At 38.6% G+C, this 20,364-nt stretch overlaps 1 protein-coding gene across 2 annotated transcripts in view; it reads left to right on the top strand.

The window, feature by feature from the left end:
• klhdc3 (kelch domain containing 3) overlaps positions 1–20,364 on the top strand; it is a 37,158-nt gene that overhangs the window by 9,591 nt on the left and 7,203 nt on the right. For both annotated transcript variants that reach the window (XM_061744718.1, XM_061744717.1), the window contains exons 8-9: positions 176–284; positions 19,508–19,581. In XM_061744718.1, the coding sequence (XP_061600702.1) occupies positions 176–284; positions 19,508–19,581 (183 nt within the window). The remainder of the gene's footprint in view (positions 1–175; positions 285–19,507; positions 19,582–20,364) is intronic.

A 20,364-nucleotide genomic window follows, 5' to 3' on the forward strand; every position in this document is an offset into this window, starting at 1 on the left:
CGTAGCTTCCACCAAACGTCATATAATGTGCTCAAGTGCTAGGCTGCACTTTTTACTTTATTTCACCCATTTTATTTCAAACAAAGTGAACTGGGTGCACATGCCACTACTTTTATTTGGTAATTTTTTTCATTATTGTGTTATTTTATTCTTGTCTTGCCTTTATGAACCGCAGAGGCCTTTTCCTGGAAGAAGATAGACCCAAAGGGGAAAGGCCCGTGTCCACGGAGACGACAGTGCTGCTGTATGGTTGGAGATCGAATCATCCTCTTCGGAGGAACCAGGTAAGGAACAAAGTCTTGATTTCACGTATTTATTTATTTTTTTCTCTCCAACCCACTTTATACAAAACAGAGAAATATTTTTCCATGTAAGGGGTTCAGAGACAGAGCAACTAAAATGTGTTTCCTCCAGGTTCACTTGTCTTTTTTTATTGTAGTATTTGTCTTTTTCTGGTTTTCACTTAAATTCAAAGTAAATTTATGGAGTTCCTTTGATCGGTAATTATTAAAATTAAGTTTTTCTAAAAAAAAAAGACTTATACAGTACATATGATTCAATATCAGTGTAACTTATTTTCTACTAATTTCTTATAATTACACAATTTAAAACGTAAAGTAAGGGGGAGCCGTTGTCTGTCTACATCTACATACTTGGACTCAAAGTTACAAGCTCGTAATTCTTGCAGATGCAGTTCTGTGTGAAAGAAAGTGTTATATGTTTTATGTTTTATGTTTGAAGACTAAAACGAGGATGGGGTGTAAGAACTTTTCCAAAAAAATCATATTACATTATTCTAAGGTGTGATGGGTTGTCTACTCAGAAGTTGATATTAAATAAATTCAGACCACGCAAGACTCAGGGGGATAACCACAACAACCCAAGAGCTACATTTCAGGAAGAAAATGTAGGCCTCACTTACAAGGCTGAATGATGAAGTTCATCAGAGTATAATTCGAAGAACACTGAAGAAGTGGGCTTTACTTGGAAGAGTAGCCAAGAGAAGCTCCTTTCTCCTCATAAAGAACACAACAGCATAGCTTAGATCCTTGTACAATGTTCAACGAACAGACAAACCCAAACGGACATGCTGAGCTACAATGCACAGCACTGTGTTTGTGGAAAAACAAACACCTAAAACCATCTGTTAAGTATGGAGGTGGAGGGGTGATGACTTAGGGCTTTTTTTTGCAGCAATGGGACTTGAGCACCTTGAAGTCACTGAGCTGACAACAAACACCCCTGTTTAGAGTCAAATGTGAGACAGTCTAGCTGGCAGCAAAATCTTCAGCACATTTGTGTCATGCAGAAACTGAATGTTACTTAAACGCTGCAGGAAATCTACACTGATCAAAAAAGAATTTTGCAGTGGCCCAGTCAAAGTACAGAGCAAGACACACACAAATACCTGCAAACATGGATGTACTCAACCTTTCTGAGGGCAAACCTATTAAAAAATAAAACTACGAAAAAAATGGTGACCATAATTTTAGAAATAACCTTTTTTTTCATGGTATGTAGCAAACCATTTGAGATGTGTTTTATAATTGAAAAGTAGTACTACTACTGTCATTTAGCAGATGCTTTTATCCAAAGCGACTTGCATATGAGAGAACACCACAAGCACAAAAATCACATAGGAGGATACAGCTGGATAAGTGCTGGTCAGACTGCTGAGAGTCCAGTTGGACACAGGTGCTGTCATGCCAGTGCTAGAATGTTTTTTTTATAAATAAGAAAGCTACGTCTAAGAAGACACCATCTTGACGTAAGTGCATGCATCTTACTAGATGCCGAAGTGCTCCTTAAAGAGCTGGGTCTTTAGCTTGCTCAAAGTATGAAGTGATATCTAAAGCACTAACGTATGGTTGCTAATCCTGCTCTCTAAGTGCTATAACAAGTATTTCTCTGACACACTAACACACTATCATACTTTGCATTAACGTAGCTGCTCCAGATGTCTTCATTGTTTCTACATACATGTACTGTTTTCAATTCACTAATGCTTTATTAACCCCTGAAGATAAATTATGTAATATAAATTATTTTTGAGTGCTACTTTATCGGGCATTGTTAATGATACTAAAAATTTGATAAGAAATGAAAAAATAAATCTTTTTGTAAATTGACAAATCCAGTTTTCAACTCTTAAAGCCTTTGCTCTCCCTTCCTGCTGAGCTGACATACAGAATACACTTTTTTTTCTCCCTCTCTAAGTCCCATAGTCAAATTCTTATTTTCACAGTGTAATGGGGTCACTTCACTCCAAGGGCAGACATTTATCCAGTATGTGCTCATGTGACATGAGCGAGAACACACATACTAGAAGTAATGCAGCTTTTTGCTTATATGCATTTGCAGAATGCTTTTCAGTGTTGCATGTATTTCTGTCCTGGCATTGTTGATACAAATAAAACATGCTGAACAGTTTCAGGGTGCTGTCATGTTCCCATGAAAGTCAGATACAGGACTCCTGTAGTGACAAATTTCAGATCAAGTCAGATTCTTCCCAGATTAATATCTGAATAGGATCGGCGGTTGGGCTGGTGGTGTCAATGAAGTAAGAGCACAGAGAAAACAGCATTTATGAAAACCTCACAATCATGTTGAACCTTAATTTTTAGGATATTGTTAGTACATATTAAGAAAATATTCATTCATGAATCACCTTTTTATAATTAAATATAATAACTTAAATACCAAGCATGAAAGCAAGTGCACACACTTCTCTCATTGATTTTAAATAAACAAAACAGCATTGTGTGCTCTTGAAGTTGATGGAAGATCAACTATCTTCTCTCTCCAGTAAACCCAGAGCAGAGCCTGCCTCCTGTAGACAGCAGTCTGTGATGATTACCCTTGTTGGCTGTAAGACGGTAGTGATAACCAGCGGCTAGTAGCTCTGTAGGTGCCGCTGGGCTGGTGACGGAATTGTGATAGGCCAGTAGTCAGTTGAGTAATGAGGTAGCTTATGCCATCGGCGTGGTCTAGAGATGTCTGAGTCCTGGGCTACTGTTATCATCAAGACTGCTGTTATCAGGAAAACCCCACGGGGAAAACCTGATGGTTGATCGAGAAGCTGTGGATAAGGCCTCACTTTGTCTACTGGCACCACCGTCCTGGAGGCCGTTGCCTATCACAGATTCAAAATACTTTATTTAGAGCTTAACTGGCCGTCACACAATGCTTAGAAACACACCCATCTTGTACAGTATTGTTTTGCAGTGTGTATGTATGTATTTATGCATGTATGTGTGCGTGTATATATGTATGTATACATGTATATGTGTGTGTGTGTGTGTGTGTGTGTGTGTGTGTGTGTGTGTATATATATATATATATATATATATATATATATATATATATATATATATATATATATATCAATTGTGTGAAAAAGTGTTTGCCCCCTTCCTGATTTCTTATTTTTTTGCACGTTTGTCACGCTTAAATGTTTCAGATCATCAAACAAATGTAAATATTAGACAAAGATAACACAAGTAAACACAAAATGCAGTTTTTAAATGAAGGTTTTTATTATTAAGGGGAAAGAAAAGTCCAAAACTACATAACCCTGTGTGAAAAAGTGATTGTGTCCAAACTTTTGGTCTGTACTGTATATACAGGACTGTCTCAGAAAATTAGAATATTGTGATACATTTCTTTATTTTCTGTAATGCAAAAAAACAAAAATGTCATACATTCTGGATTCATTACAAATCAACTGAAATATTGCAAGCCTTTTATTATTTTAATATAGCTGATTATGGCTTACAGTTTAAGATTAAGATTCCCAGAATATTCTATTTTTTAAGATAGGATATTTGAGTTTTCTTAAGCTGTAAGCCATGAAATGCAATATTTCAGTTGATTTGTAATGAATCCAGAATGTTTTTGTAATTGCATTACAGAAATCACAATATTCTAATTTTCTGAGACAGTCCTGTATAAGTAAGAGGGAGAGATTGCTTTATATTTTATCATTTACAAATAAATGAAAGCAAATGCATAATAAACAGAACATGTGGAGGATGAATCATGTTGGATTTCTTTACACCGACTTGTTGATATGCCACCAAGGACAGTTTAACAAAAGATGATCCTTATTCTTTGTGTTATCCGTGATTTGGTGCGTCTCTCTGGGATTAGTCCAGGATAGGTTTTAAGAAGTCATGATTTCCTGTCGTGAGCAGATAGGGCCGAGGCTGGAGAAGGGAGTGTCACTGAGGTGATGAAGAGTGCAGAGGAAGAAATCAAACACCAGCTAATATCTTCAACATCCTGTTTAAAAGGCTAAGGCCCTTTTTTTTTTGTTAAGATAACAGGCAAACCTGCGTTTGTACCCATGCCAAGAATCCGTATAAGAGGAAAGTTTTTGTTTTGTCTGCAGTATTTCTAAAAAGCAGGATTGTCTTGCTAAGTGGATGCTCTGTTGTTCTAGGCTTGCAGAGGTGTTGTTTTCTGTTACTGTACAAATTAGAGCATGATCCTTACAGTCTCTGCTCAAGTTGGCCACACAGGCTTTTTGACGAGCATTGCACATTAGTTGTTTACATGAGCAAGCTTAAGCCTCTTAGACACAGGAACTCCCAAAAGCACATGCACACACTAAACACACAAATTTGCTCCTGCAGCTTCTTAAAACTAATCTGTTTGCTTTTTCCTGTTTACAAAAAAGTTGTGCCATTACATTATATTTAGTGTTTAAATATCTGTCATGATTTGCAGCAATAAAGACAGCTTTTTATTTAATTGTAAATGTTGGATACTAATTGAATGTGAATGGTACCTTTTTTTTAAAACGGCGATTGCTATGCCTGTCTTGTTTATTTTTGCATGACCTAACAACACAAGGCCAGTGCACAGGGCTAAAAAGTTATTGGGATCTGTCTTGCTGTGGTTGACGAATGTCCGCACAGGCCGCCGTGAATTACTCGCCGGACACCTTGCTTGTGTTTTTTTGTGGGGCTCCTCATTTTCGTGGCTCTTCCGAGGAAATTGTGTTAAAATTTATAGTCCACATCTTGTTTTCCTCATTGGTCGTCCTTTCAGCCTGATCCAGAACAGAACCCCTTCTGCTGATGTTTGTTTTTAGTTTATGATATTTGTTTTACTTGCAGGTATTTGTTCAGGAATAATTTATCACCTTAGTAAAGGACAATAAAACTAATAGGGTCTTTACTTTTGAAAGTGATTATACTTTAAACGGGATTAAACATGGTAAAATGCAAAGTCTTTTCTAGTATGTAAATTAAAGTGCACACGTGAATATAAACAGATTAGCAGGAACAAATACTTTTTAATACTTCTTACACTGAGGACATTTGACTTGTCCGTTTTGGTGTGTATTTGGGTTCATTTAAATAAGATTTGCTGTAGAATGTGTTTCTTTTTTAAAATTTTAAACAAGCTTTCACTTCTTTTAGGGTAAATGAGCAGACTGTGGGTGTATGTGGTAATGACAGACTGGGCATTAGTGACAGTCTTTTGAGTGCCACTTGCGTCAGTGTAAACAGGCTTGCTGAGCTGCAGAGAGGCGCGAAATTCTGCTCCAACTCTGATTTATGACCTTAGGGAGCATTCTTTCTCACAGAGTGCAATTTGATATACCCTCAGTGCCTCTGCTACACTCATTTACTGAGACCTGCTCACTGCTCCACGAAGGACGACCCATGCATGACCAACTCCACCTGCACTGACCTTCACCTACGCTTACAAGCAGTTTCCAACTAAATCCTGTATCTTTCTCATCCGTTTTACACCAAAGGAGGATTGAACATTGCTGGAGATGAAGGCAGAAACATGGGTCATGGGTCTCCTGCTACACTTCCTGGCTGGCATTCATTACACTGTTTAGTTTTTTACGATAAATCCAGTTTGTGCTAAATAAGGAATGAATTTAATCTCGGGAGCAGGGCATCCTATGAGAGGCAGGATGTGAACAAGGACATGACAGATTGGCATGCAGGGAGAGAACAGCTCAAAATCTGTGAAGGGGAGTCTGGCACTGGTTCTCGGGCTATTTGGACATGGCACTGTTCATTATTTCAACCAGTCTATTTAGGAGAGATATTTTCTCAGTGACAGCTATTATGAATCTCTAAAGATCCTAACAATGACTTTTTTTCATCCCTTTGTGCTCCAATATTACTTTGTGATTGAAGCATGGCTGTTTTGTCTTTATTAATTTGTCTGTAAAATGGACCCCCCCTCCCGTAAGCTATTACAGAAGTGACTTAATTCCTACTAAGCGTGTCACATTGCTCTGTGTTCCGATGCCTTTTCAGAAGGAATTGGCCGGTCATTAAAGAGCGCTTTACGAAGCCGCTGAATTTCTCAGTGTTCAGTAACTTTAGTCAAAATGAGAAATGAGATTTTCTGCCTGCATGCCAGTAGGCACATTTCAGGCTTGGTTGTGTTTGTCTGGATGCTCACATGACTGAATGACTCACAGCTTCTCTCGTCGAGCTTACGTCAGCAGGCAGCACGCACACACGCACATGCTCACTTTGGTGTGCCAGCTTTTACACGTTTCTTCTATTTGGCATCATACAGTCATTTACAGATTTAGTAAATACGGAAAGACCACATGTGCTATTTCTAATAATAGAAATATAGTATATATGCTTTAATTTGGTGCCTTTTTTCATGTCTCTTTGTTTTTGAGTCTTTTTCTTACTATTTATTTGAAAATACTTCCCCAAAAAGCTTCTGCATTTATTAAAAAAGTAGAAGGATTTGTGTTGTGCTGCCACTGATGGGAGTGTGTAGTTGCTCTACACTAACAAGATGGAGACCACATAGCAGGTAATCTCATTGGTAGCCAAAACATCTCAGGCCGGTTTAATCCACCAGAATCTCACCATGATATTTAATCTGTGTGGTATTTAAGTGGTCGTTTCAAAACAAAGTATTTGAGCGAGGAAAGTCCTGAAGAGTTCAGTGATTTTTGTTTTGTAGTTCAGGAAGGTCAGAACCCCGGTGCCTTTATCTCCTGCTAGGCCGTATTGCACCTTTATCAATGACTGAAAGGGCAGCTGTTATGATAATCCGGCTGGGTGAGATGTGGCTTGTTATCGCTGTAAAGCATGACATTCCCAATCTCAAACTAAACACTGGGTGGGATTCAGGCAGAGCACTCTACTTGCCCAGCATTGCACCAAAAAAGACATTATTTCTATTTCTATTTATTGTTGACTCTAATAGTCATTGGTGCTGATTCCTTCTTGGAATATATTCAAACCTGCCAACAGGAAACCCGGCTCCGTGGGAAGGTACCTGTCAACACGCCGTAGATTTTGATACCACACATGTTGTAGTTTGGTCTTCAGTGTCAAAAGGGTAGGTTGCAGAAGTTTCCCGTGTTAAGTAAGAGTGTGTCCTCTGTGTGTGTCTTTGTGTTAGTATGTGGAGATAAAACCTGTCAAACAGTGAAGGTGACCCCTACAGGATACGGGGCATCCCGCACGTGGCAGGACAAGACCTCGTGGCAGCTCAGCAACACTGTGATTTACTCTTCAAAGACAGGCTCATGATAGTATTTCATCTGCATCTTAACCCTTCTTAACCCACTAACTGGCTGTATACATTATGGTGTCATAGGGCGAGTGTGCCACAGCAGCTCAAATAAACAGCTTACACAGGTGACTCTTTGTGATGCTCTCGTCGATTGTGAATTTTTGATTAATTGCCATCAGTGAAACCAAAACACTTCTCGGTGATTTCTGGCTGTCCTGCAGAACAACTCCAGACTCCGCAGACGAGAAGAAAAATGACAAGCAAACCAAATCAATCAACCAATTTTATTGAATAACAGCTATTCATTCACAATAAGCAAGACATGCTTAAACTACGTGTTTGAAAGTGAAATAGAGGTTCCTGAAAAAAATAACTAACTCTTTTTGGTAAGGAATCAGTGACTACGTTTACACACAGTCAAAATTCGGGTTATTGCTAATATTCTGGTTACTGAAACATTGGGAATATTCCGTTTACATGCGTGAGCAAACAGGGTTATCCCTGTATACATAGTAATTAATCATTTGGGATATCTGGATCAAACCAGCGACGCACGGAGAACGTGATGACGCAATTGCCGTCATTTCCGCTTCTTCTTCCTGTATCCAAATTCAAAATATGCTGCTTCGTGCAACTTTTCGCTCACCTTCTTGTAAATCTTGCTATCCCGGTACTTTCTACCGTCTACAAATTGCCAAAAAGTTCATATCCTTCATTACATTTATGAAGTGATTTGTCTCCTCCTCACTCCGAAAGTGTGGCGTGGTCTTTCGTTTCTCCGTGTTTATAAGAACTTCCTGGACTCAAAAGACCAGGATTCCTTGTGAACAGAGCATGCACGGAAAACAAATTCAAGTTCCGTTTGATGGGGATATTCCGTTAGGCGTTTACATGACCGAATATTTGGGTTTTAAAAGGAGTAACCCAGGGGTCATATTCGGGTTTTTAAAAACCCGAATATGAGCAAATTCGGGTTATTCAAAGGGGTTATTGTTGTTTAAATGGCAGTGCAAAACCGGGTTATTGCTAATATTCGGGTTTTAAAAGGGTTATTGACTGCATGTAAACGCAGTCATTGTCTAACAAGACAAACACTAGTGACAAAAGCAAAAGAGTTGGATCCGTCCAACTCCATGTTGCCTTTAGTTGTCTGCCGTGTACAGCCCCGGACTGTTGCATGTTTTGTGAGGGTAGCTCACTTTAGGTGAAGGGAACACGGGGAGAACAAGCAAACTACACCGTTTAAGGAAGTCATGGGGGAACTTAACACGCACTCAGCGCCCACAGCGTCCCTGACCCTAAGCACATCCTTCGTACAGAACTATTGACATTAAACTACCTGGAAGATTAAGACACAAATGTATGTATAAATTAACATAAGTACAGATACCGGTTAGCGTATAGGAACCAAATCTCCACCCACCTGACCTGCATTGCTCCTGCTCAGACTTCTACTGGCATCATATTGGTGACTATATTCACACATGAGGTGTGTGAGTGGAGACTTGAACACCCTCCATAAACAGGTCCCTGGTTTGAGGTCAGGACAACAGCGATATTCTGCATCAACCAGGTCTATTGAGGGTATCAGTGGTGCCGGCTTGTTGGGCCACAATGACCCGCACAAAATAGAAGGGTGGCTGCAACAACTTAAAACATCAATCTGTAATTCATTAGTTTGAATCTAAAAGGCACTAGTGCAAAGGACATTGACATGGTTAATAGTAGCAATTATACATAGTGCTTTGTGTTGACACCCCTTAATGCTTTTCATTGTTTACACTGGTCAGCTCCCTTGTATTGAGAAAATGTGTATATACAGTAGAAATATGGGTAAGACTTTATAATAACTATCCGTTATAACTAGTTAATAGATCATTAGTAAACAGTAAATAAGTAAATACGCTATTAATGAGTTGTGAAGTATTTGTTAACAGTCTGTTAATGATTCATAATGATGCTTATAGATAGTTAATAGGTCATTAATAAACTGATAGTTAATGAGTTATAAATGACTTGCTAAATAACAGTTAACAGTTTGTTAAGGATTTATAACTGTGCCTTTATAGATAGTCAATAGATAACTTACAAGCTGTAAGTTAATGAGTTATGAATGACTTGTTAACTGTATGTTAATGATTTATAGCTATATCTTATAAATTAGTAATAGATCATGAGTAAATCACTTACTAATGACTTGTTAAGTATCAGTTAATGACTTGTTAAGAATCAGTTAATGGTTTAAATACGTTATTGGGACGTTATTCTAAAGTTGCAACTATTCCTCATTTATTAATTGTTAGTAAATGAGGAATAGTTGCAACTTTAGAATAACGTCCCAATAACACACATAACCTAATAACTAATACTTAACTAATATATTAACTTACACTTTACACTTTACATTAATCAGTTGTTAATAGTTTGTTAACCATATACTAATCCTGGTGAAACTTTGTAGAAAATCAAGTGGATATTTATTAATTACCTATTAATTATCATTTATCATTGATCTATAAGCATCATTATGAATCCTTAACAGACTGTTAACAAATACTTCACAACTCATTAATGGCTTATTTATTAACTGTTTACTAATGATCTATTAACTAGTTATAACGGATAGTTATTATAAAGTGTTACCGAAATATGAGAGGTATGTTTACAATTTTTCAATCACCCTTCTTTTTACACTTTTACACTTGTCGTTTGGGAGTTGAGGTCCATTCCTGTTGAAAGCACTTTGAATACTTGTACATGAAATGTGCTTTTCAGATAAACATGGCTTGCTTGGTCTTCCCTTGGAAACATGATCTTCTCAACAGTCCTTGTCGATGTTTGATTCGCTTCATGATGTGCTGTAGATTTCAGCAGCAGGCAGATCTGGACTGCAGGCAAACCTGTCAAGCACATGCGTTCTGTGTTTATGACATCACACTGTTGCAGGTCAGGCAGAATGAGGCCTGGCTTTGTCCTCTGGTTAGGGCTTCCACATCTAGAGATGTTGGGGGTTTTTGTGTGTCAATTTTCAGTTTTATACGTCTCTCCAAAGTTTCAATAAACACTTTGCGCATTAACGGCCCCTTGAAATATATGCAAGTCATACATGATAACAGCTTTGATGGTCATCTTTAGCACTTGCAACCCCTACGTCTGTTTCTCGAGGTGTGTTTGCGATGTCCAACGTCACTGTCTGCTGTAAAGTTTGTTTACGCCAGTGTGAAGTCTGTTAATTAAAGGTAGCTGCACGGCTAATTAATCCCAGCATCTTAAACTGAGGCCCACGGCTGAGTGGAAGCGCTGTGTGTGTGTGTGATGCTCACCACTTGAAAGGGCTGTCTGCAGTACAGTGGCAAGGAAAGGTAGCAGGACAGCTAATTTAAGCTCTAACTAATGCGACTGTGACACGCTTGAGCTGCACGAGACGGGACACCCTTCAAAGACGCAGCCAACGCTAACAGCATCATTTCCCGCGCTACACCATAAGAAGGCCTGGTAGAAAAACTTTAGAGAGGGCAGTGTTGCACGTCACAAAAAATAGAGTTGAGTTGAACCCAGGGATGATTGTGTTTTTGCGTTTATTTGAGAACAAATTAAGTCTTAAAGATATAAACTTGTATTTTTTTCAGTAGTAATTCTTTAATGGATCGCTTTAGTAGTTAAGTAAATGTTATTGATAACTCCTCTAATTCTTTATTAGTCTAGCCCAAGCAGAACCTGCTGATTGTCTTTTTCCATCTGAAATAAACTCGCGTCCAGAGATATCTGTAGCACTTCTGCACAAATGTGTGAAGAAATGCAATAGTGGACTATATTGGATAATTTGTTTTTCCATGGTACTCTAAACTACTAAGTATACAAGGCTTTATTGATCATGGCGCCATCACAGTTTCTCAAGTGCCGCCTTAGGCGTCTAAAGTAACACAGCTATGTTTACCTGTCCTTGGTTTCACACGCTGAGATTTCCTCAACTTTCCTTAATCTCTTGATGTTATTTAATTATTTACCTATTTTAACATTATGGATCCATGTTGTTTGCAGTCTTGCATTCAAAAATATTGTTTTGATTTGTAATTCTGTGGGTGAGTTAGACTGTACAAGATAATGGCATACCTCAAAAGACTCTAGCAGTATGATTTCCTGCAGTGCCCCATCCTTGGATGAAAAAGAAAAGGCCTTTGTTGAATGCTCCAGTGGATCTGCTGACTGTAGAATCAGCAGCTGAGTGCTGTTGTCTATATATTCTATTAATATAGTTTATTTCTTTGTCTTGCTTCCGATTTTTATGTACATTACTGGCATCAAATTCCACTTTAGAGAAACTTTCAGTATATTGAAGTTGGCAAGTGAAGACACTAAATATTGTTTGTCATATCTTTAAGAGGCTCCAACAAATAATAAAAAAAACTTTCTTTTAAATTTGGGTTTTTATTCAAGTGTTTTCTTTTAATTTGAGTTGATATTAAATGAGCTTAAAGCATCATCACCCTGAATGCAGAAATTGCAGGTTCATAAAGGTGCTAACATACGTCCCTGTGCTCTAATGAGACTACTTTGTATTCATCAACATTTTCCACGTTGACCTTGTTGCTCGTCTTCAGCTGCAAGCAAAGAGTGAGACTTAAAAGGAAGTCATTTATTTTTCCAAAATGTATCTGCTAGCTGTTATACAACATTTGTCAGCTCCTCTGCTGTATATTAACCAGCTGTGTTCAAGGTCCTAAAACATTATTCAGGCTCCTCTCCTCCATTTTATAGTCGTGCAGGTTGATAACAACCCGTCCTCTTAAAAGCAATGAAATATTTCCTGATAAAAGGAAATTAAATGTGTTTGTCCGTAAGACCTGTTCCGCTAGTTTGCTGTTTTAGTGTCGTGACGTCAAGTCCAACTCCAATTTGTCCGTGGAGACTGAACTTTACACGCATTGCTCGTTAGGGGACGACATCTTCTCTGGCTGATATGAAGTGAGGCGTCTCGCTCTGGGAGCCAGCTGCAGTTTGTCCTCTGCATGGGGTTCGGGTCTGGGCATCTACAGCTTTTAATCCACTGTCCAGCCACCGCCTCGGGAGGGGGCAGAGATAGCTCGCTAAGTCGAGCTGAGACAGCAGAGATTACAGCAACAGAAATGGACAGGAATCTATTGATCTCTGATAACTTGACAATTAAACTCCGAAACGATTGTTACCTCTGATTGGAATCTTAATGGTTGTATAAACCTTTACTATCAGATCATACGGATATAGACTTTGCCATTTATTTAATAAAAGCGTTTTTCTCTAAAAATATGTGTGAAAGTAAAGGACAAAATATGTTTTTACAAGCAGCTTGGCCGCACATCTGACGACCAAGGTGAATTATTTGTAGATGTTTTTTCTTGCAATATCAGCGCCTGCTCTACGTCTTTCATGTGTGTGCAAGACTAATGCCAAAGTGCCACTGCATTAATTTGATGCACGTCTGGCAATCTTGATAAGCTCTTCTGCAGGAAGTTGTAGTATGTGATGAGTTCCTGTGAGCTAGAAGGTTCAGAAAGAGCAGAGTTCGGTAGGAAGTGGAGAAGGGAAAAGGATGCAGATCATATCACTCCAAGAATGAGGATATGGCCAATGAAGACACTGAAAACATTCTTACGACAGGACAGGTTTCAAGTCTTAGAACATTAAGCCTTGATTGAGAATCTGGTGTTTAGTGTTTTTGTTTAGTTTTTTCAACAGTTTTAGAGTTGTAGATCACCTCTTTACATTTTTGAGACCTGTGTGTGGGAGATAATGAGATGGGGCGAGCAGTGCGTTGCTTGAAAGAACTGGCAATTAGGTGATTAGACACCCTCATTGAATGTTGTTTGAAATAGCAACCAGTGTTTTTTTAGCGGGGGGAGCGGCATCACTCAGGACCCATTTCAGACTGGGAACCGCTGCTACAGGGGGAGGAGCACTTTCACACATAGTGATACTTTGCTGATCAAGTAACAAAGTGGCCCATCAAACACCAGGATGCCACATAAAGTCGCACACTGTGACTTTCCCGCTTCTAAATACTGGCAGTCTATCAGACACCTCATGACACCCCCTTGCTCTTTCTTCTGCCTTTATGGTCTGCTTTAACTTTTTCCCTTTTTTGTGGTGTCCAATAAAGCATTACCATTCCCTAATTCACTGCTGAATTTCACACCCAAGTTGAGATTATCCATGAGCATGCGAGAAAGCTTTATCCCTCGGGATGCAATCTTCATCTCACTTGTTGCAGCCATTAAAGCGTCCCCTTATCTGAACCTTTTCACACGTCAACATCCAAAGCCCGTTCCCTCCAAGTGAGCCTGCACAGTAGTTCCCAGCTACTGTAGCGTTGCTTTTCAGTCTAACATCCTACTTTCATAAATAAGGCTCAGCTTCTGCTTGCTATCTCCAACCCCACCACTTGTCAAAAGTCGCCTCCGGCAATACAGAGATCTCACATTGCTGATGGCAAGAGAGACCGAGGTTTATAAAGATGGGTCACATTTTAAAATCTGCAGGTTATTGTTGACAACAGATAATCATTACTGGCCCAGAGGCAGCAAACAGCCAACTGCTGACTCGGCTTCACTGAAGTCCTGGTAAATGTCCCAGCAAATGTGCCTTAACTGTTTTTTTTAAATACTAAAAGAACCACGTTTAAAGGCCAAAACAATTTGGTGATTCAACTAGTGTCCTCAGTCCAAGGCGACTTCTGATCTTCTCCAACACAGACCACTACAGGAGATCCTTCCTGAGATGTGACCCTTAGAGCTCAGAGCCTTTAGGCTGCTGTTTTCCAATACTATTTTAAAACATATGCAGCCACTTGACACAACTGAATGCTGATTTAACCCCATGGGTCTTCTTCACCACCCTAAAAAGGGATTAAGGCCACAATTGACACCCATCACTGTCTATCTTTTAGATTGTTGATGTACAATAATAAGCTTTGATTGCTGTGATGATTTAACTAGTTAAATGTAGGCCTGTGTTGAAAAAAATCGATTTTCCGATTCTAAATCGATTCTCATATTAATTCCTAAAAATTGATTCTTATGTCTAAAGATCGATTTATTTTATTTATTTATTTATTTATTTATTTATTTATTTATTTTTTCAATCATCATTTTCGCCAGGTGAACTTTATTCCCAGTAGTTGGACACACAGTTTGTCATGACACTTCTGAAAAATGACAGGTGCTTCATGGCAATATGTGTGCGTGGTGACAGAATAAATTAGATAAGCTAAAATGATTTGTTTACTGCATGAACTGTTGCAATTTCTTTCTTTTTTGCACTTTAAATGGATATTGAAAGACCTGTTTGAGTTATTTATTTCTTAGTTATTTCACAATAATTATTGTGAAATTATTATTTCACTAGTTATTTTACAGTCATATAATTCGGGCAACAGCTCAAAAAACATTTTAAATAACACTAAGCCAAATCAATATCGAATCGAATCATGATAATCAATTCTGAATATTAAGAATCGGAATCTAATCGATTCTTGACATTTGCATCGATACCCAGCCATAGTTAAATGTTCACACAACCAGTTTGTATGTTTGAACACACTTTCCTATTCAAATGAACAGGAACGTGATTCTGCAGTCCAATTTACATCACACTAACTTCAACTTCATCATTTTAGCCATATTTATATGAAATGCATTTGCTTGATTTAACCTGGACCACAGTTAACTCCAGAGTAATGTTGAAGCTCGCTCTAGATGTTGACGGTGTCCAGATAAAGGTTGCTTCTATAAGTCATGGTGGGTCACCTCCGAGGGGCAAGGGGCGTAATGACTTCCACAGCTGGCCCCCTGGGACGACTGTGCTCGTGCTCAGCACCTCTACTGGCTGCTTTAAGCCAACACCATGTTTGTTTAGGGAAGATTAGCAACGTAAAACCCTTACAACATCCTGAACACGCAGCGAAAGGGAGATGCGATGGAGAGGACGGCAGGAAAGAGGAATAAAGATTGATGGCCTGCACAGCAGTGGAGGAGACTGTTTATTGTGTTCAGCTAGAGGATTTTTTTTTTCCTTGAAGAAAACGAAATTATAGGGAAAAAATATGTATTAGATATTTTTTTACGATAAATTCAACTTCAAAAGAAGACTTTACATGGAAAAAATACAAAAAATGTATAAATCAGTTGGTCCTTACTATAATGTCTTAGAAAAGTCCTGTATTAGGTCAACTTCCTTGCAGCACGGCCATCAGATTGTTGTGACAAGCTCATTGACATTATCAGGACAAGTATCCTCCGTTTCGTGCTCATGGTGGAAACATAATGTTAAACTACTCAGAATAATGAACAGATAATACAAAACAAATGGTCAGTGCTGACTTAAGGATAAAGGGGGGTACATTTCATCAAGACATTGTCATTGGAAAAAAACAAGACAAGTGTGTTGTCTGCACACCTCAGCAGTCCAGCACACCGTTGTCTGAACTTGGCATAACTGTTCCCCACATCAAGGTCAGTTGTAGCGTCTCCCACCTCATAAAAGTTATAAACGACATGCACGCACCATTTCAGTTATAAGAAAAATAACCTGAACAGTCAATAAACCATGTTGGTGTTTATTGTACCACCGTGTACCGATTACCCTCACGTCCAGGGCAGCCTTTCATCTGATGACTTCAGCCCTGCACAGTTACTTACTCTTACCGGTGCCAAACACATGCTGGTTCTTTTTACCCAACTGAGCTCTGAGTTGCAAATTTCAACCAAACCCATTCAACAAACACTTTAAATTAGCAAAATGTTCTTTGTGAAACGTGTGTTTCTAAAATGCACAGTGTTCTTAGTCAAGTTCTGGTGAACATCTGGAGGTACAAACACCCATAGACATATATACGTAGACGCCTCATGACATGCTGGAACGTAATCCAGCGTCGCCGCCATCTTGGATGGGTCTCCTCACTCCAGGCTAAATTAACTACACTGGAGTTAGAGAGTGGATTTATTTTTATAGATATATTTATTGAGGGCAATAAGAGAAAAAAAAAGATTTGCAATAACAATAGAATTATCAATATTTTGCCCTTTTTTAACTTTTCAAAACAATAATTAAATAAAAATAAATAAATAATATTAATAAGAAAGAAAGAAAAAATGAATAAATAAATACAACAACACACCCCTCTCCCCTTCAAATAAATTCAAATGAACAATCAAACTTGTTTCTTTATTAAAATATAAAATTAATTAATTTATACATTTATCAATATGCCATACCATATGTCTTTGTTAAAGAGCATAATACAAAGTCTTTCAGCATAAAAGTGTGTATTTTTAATGTGTGACAGCATCCTGTATCATAACTAAATCTCTGTTTGTAACAAACCAAACCGTGTGAAAATCGGGTAAAGATTCGGGGAGTTATGGATGATTGTAGTCGGGGACAAAACCTTCCTCAGTAGAAATAAATGCACTGGGGCCGCATTGGAGACCCATCCAAGATGGCGGCAGCGCTGAACGCCAGCTCCAATAGGCAGCGTCAGTCTATGAGGCTTCTACGTATATATGTCTATGCAAACACCCACCAACTTAGCCTTGAGCCTTGGATGTTGCCCTCTGCACTTATATTTATTTTATTTAAGCCCTCGCCCTGCTGAGTAACAATAGTTTAGCTTGGTTTAGCAGCAGAATCCAGTGGAGCTGGTCGTTGGCACTTTTTCAAATCTAGACTCCACCATGGCAAAATGGACAAAGGTCTAACTGGATTATCCTTATGTAATCTCAATAACGGGGGTCCTGCTGTAACCCCAAAATCCTCTCTACTGCAGCACCCAGCGCCATGCTGTACTAGACTCAACACATCGCCTTGCGTCGGATCAGCAGCAGATTCACATCTGTCTAGAGTTGTATTACTTTTTAAAGCGCAAAGTTCAGAGCGTGACTGCTCAGTTTTGCCTCCTTGGCTGGAGCCATGCTTGTTAGTAAATATAACCTGTGGCAGTTCAGCCAAGTAATGAGAGACGCATATCTTTCAGGATTCTCCCCACACTGTCATCTTGTTAACATCCATCTGCTCCGTGTGATCAGACAACATTCACAGAACTCTTTTATTAAACTCTATTCACTCGGAGTTGGGCGTTTGTAGTCAAACCGACCATCTTCTCCTGGCTTAATGTTTTAATTTTCAATGCAAGGAAACCGAGTAGCTGATTCTCTGCACTTACACTCTCATCAAGGCTTTTTTATATTGTAGATTTCAGCTTTTATTTAAGACTGAGCCTGCAGAAATGGCATATTGAATTATACATATTGTGTTATATATGTATGTTTGAAAAGATTTGTAATTCAAATCAGTGCAAAATATTATTTTACAGTGGTGTGTGCTGCCTAACGGGAGCCGTGCCCACAGCCCACTGGTTCACGGGAAACAGAATGCATAATGGGAATCCACTCTGTGAGACCAAACTTGGCAGCTATATCCTTCTTGTTATTCTCTATGATAAATATTCATCGTCGGTAAACTGCTCGGTGACGGCACATGTCTTGCTGAAGCTGTCCTCTGGGTTGTGTAAAACTGCACAAAACAATTTAGTCTTCCCGTTTAGAAAGGTCTCTTGGTGCGCTGTTACCTTGTAATTGTAAAGACGAATAAACTGCCACCTGAACATTTTTAAAGTATTACTTAATGTTGCAGAGGTCGGAGCCTGTTTCTTTCTTCCCAAGTGACAATGTTTTGCGTTAAGATGAATTGACTGATTGAATGAATAGACTCATGGGAAGAGAAGCTTTGCAAGCGGTGGTGCCCTCGCTGGGTCACAGGTGTTTTGTGCTTGGCTGTAGCAGGAAACAGATGTGCAGTGATATCAACAGCTGGACAGGTCTGGGAGACTATCAGCATGGACCAGCTTGCCGTCTCACTGCAGCGCTGCACTTCCTGTGTGCTTAAATCATGCCCGTGCGTGATAAGGAGAGCAGAGGCTTCTGTGACTAAGCCTGCTCTTATTGAGAATCCTCTCTGAGTCCCTGCGTGTAAAACGTAGCCATGAAAGACCAGAGGTCGGTGAATGGATGACAGAGCAAATAACTGAGTGCTTGTTGTTTGGTTCTGTTGGAGATTCTGGTGAAGACAAAGCTTTCATTACATAATTTAATAGTACATGTATAGGGCTGGGGATCGATTCAAATGTCAAGAATCGATTCGATTCCGATTCTTAAGATTCAGAATTGATTATCAAGATTTGATTCGATTCGATTCCGATATTGATTTGGGTTAGTGTTATTAAAACTATTTTTTGAGCTGTTGCATGAATTATATGACTGTAGTTATGCAACATATTAACACTAGTATTATATTGAGATTAAACAGCAAGTATTGGCAGCTAATGATGCTGTAAGGACCAATCAGCTCCCAGAATGCTGATAGAACTGCTTTCAGAAACATCGTGTGGGTCAGAATTATCAAAAAGATCCAGGGAGGAAACAGAGACGGATGAAATCGGTTTTATTTGTTCCATTTTCGGTCTATTTTGGTTTTTAATTTTTGAGCATTTGGTTTTTAGCATTTTTTGCAAATGTAACCCCAAGACAGTATATAAAGTAATGAAATATAGACAATTTATGCAATTATAACCTAACACTTTAATGTTTTCATACCTTTAAACATATTTAAAGGCAAAAACATGGCACCAGTTATTCTCGTGTCCAACAAAACATTCCTTTTTTGGGGATAAACAAAAAAATAACCAAAAGTTGTAATGTAATGATGAAAAAAAAAAAATACATAAATGAATAAAATACAAAAAAAAAAATCAAAAAAAATCGACATAGACATATGACATAAACATATGAATCGATTTTTAGGAATTAATATGCGAATCGATTTAGAATTGGGAAATCGATTTTTTTCAACACAGGCCTATACATGTATTGTTAAAGCCTGTGTTGGTTCATGCTCATGAATGTGGAAAGTGTAAGGAGTTACTCTAACCTTACTGAAGTCATGTTTGTTCTCTCCACAGCCCGTGCCCAGAGCAAGGAATGGGAGATGAATTTAACCTCATGGATCATTCAGACCTGTATATCTTAGACTTCTGTGAGTATCCTTGTTATTATTCCCGTCTCACTGTTTTACTTTCCGGTCCATAAACTTGCAGGTTTGCTTGTCATTCAGAATCCGACGTAAACGTTTCTCTACGTCTCAAATAGCACACTGGCATAACTAGTTAGCAACTTGCCTATAAACACGAGACCTACAAATGAATGCCAGTGCTGCTCTGTAACTGCTGAATATGATGTCTAACAAGTCACACATCAGCTTAAAAAGAGATTATTCGAATGCTGGGTAGACAACCTGCTGGCTTTGTATAACCAGTACTGGAGTTGAGGGGGGATGAGGGGGGATGAGGGGGGATGCCATCCCCCCTGAAATAAAAACGGTCAAAATCATCCTCCCTGTAAAACTGCCATCCCCCCTTTCCATCCCTTATGTCATTTCATCAATGAATGTGGTTTTACTGCTATTTCAACATTTAGAGTCATTACCAGAAAAATAACTTATTTGACAATTTTCACCTGTTTCAAGTAAATTTTCAATTGAAATAGTTAGGAAAATCTGCCAGTGGGACAAGATTTATCTTATCATTACAAGCAAAAAAAATCTTGTTCCACTGGCAGATTTTTCTACTTATTTCAATTGAAAATCTACTTGAAACAGGTGAAAATTGTTGTTTTTTCCAGTGATGAGTCTTGTTTTAAGTGTAATGAGATTTCTTTTACTAAAATGAGACATTTTAACTAGAAATAAGACAAATGTTCTTGTTAGGATTTTGAGTTTTTGCAGTGATCCATTTTACTTATCCTGTGAAGGACAGAGTCA

Source organism: Cololabis saira, chromosome 17 (genome assembly GCF_033807715.1).
Source record: "Cololabis saira isolate AMF1-May2022 chromosome 17, fColSai1.1, whole genome shotgun sequence".
Taxonomy (NCBI): Eukaryota; Metazoa; Chordata; class Actinopteri; order Beloniformes; family Belonidae; genus Cololabis; species Cololabis saira.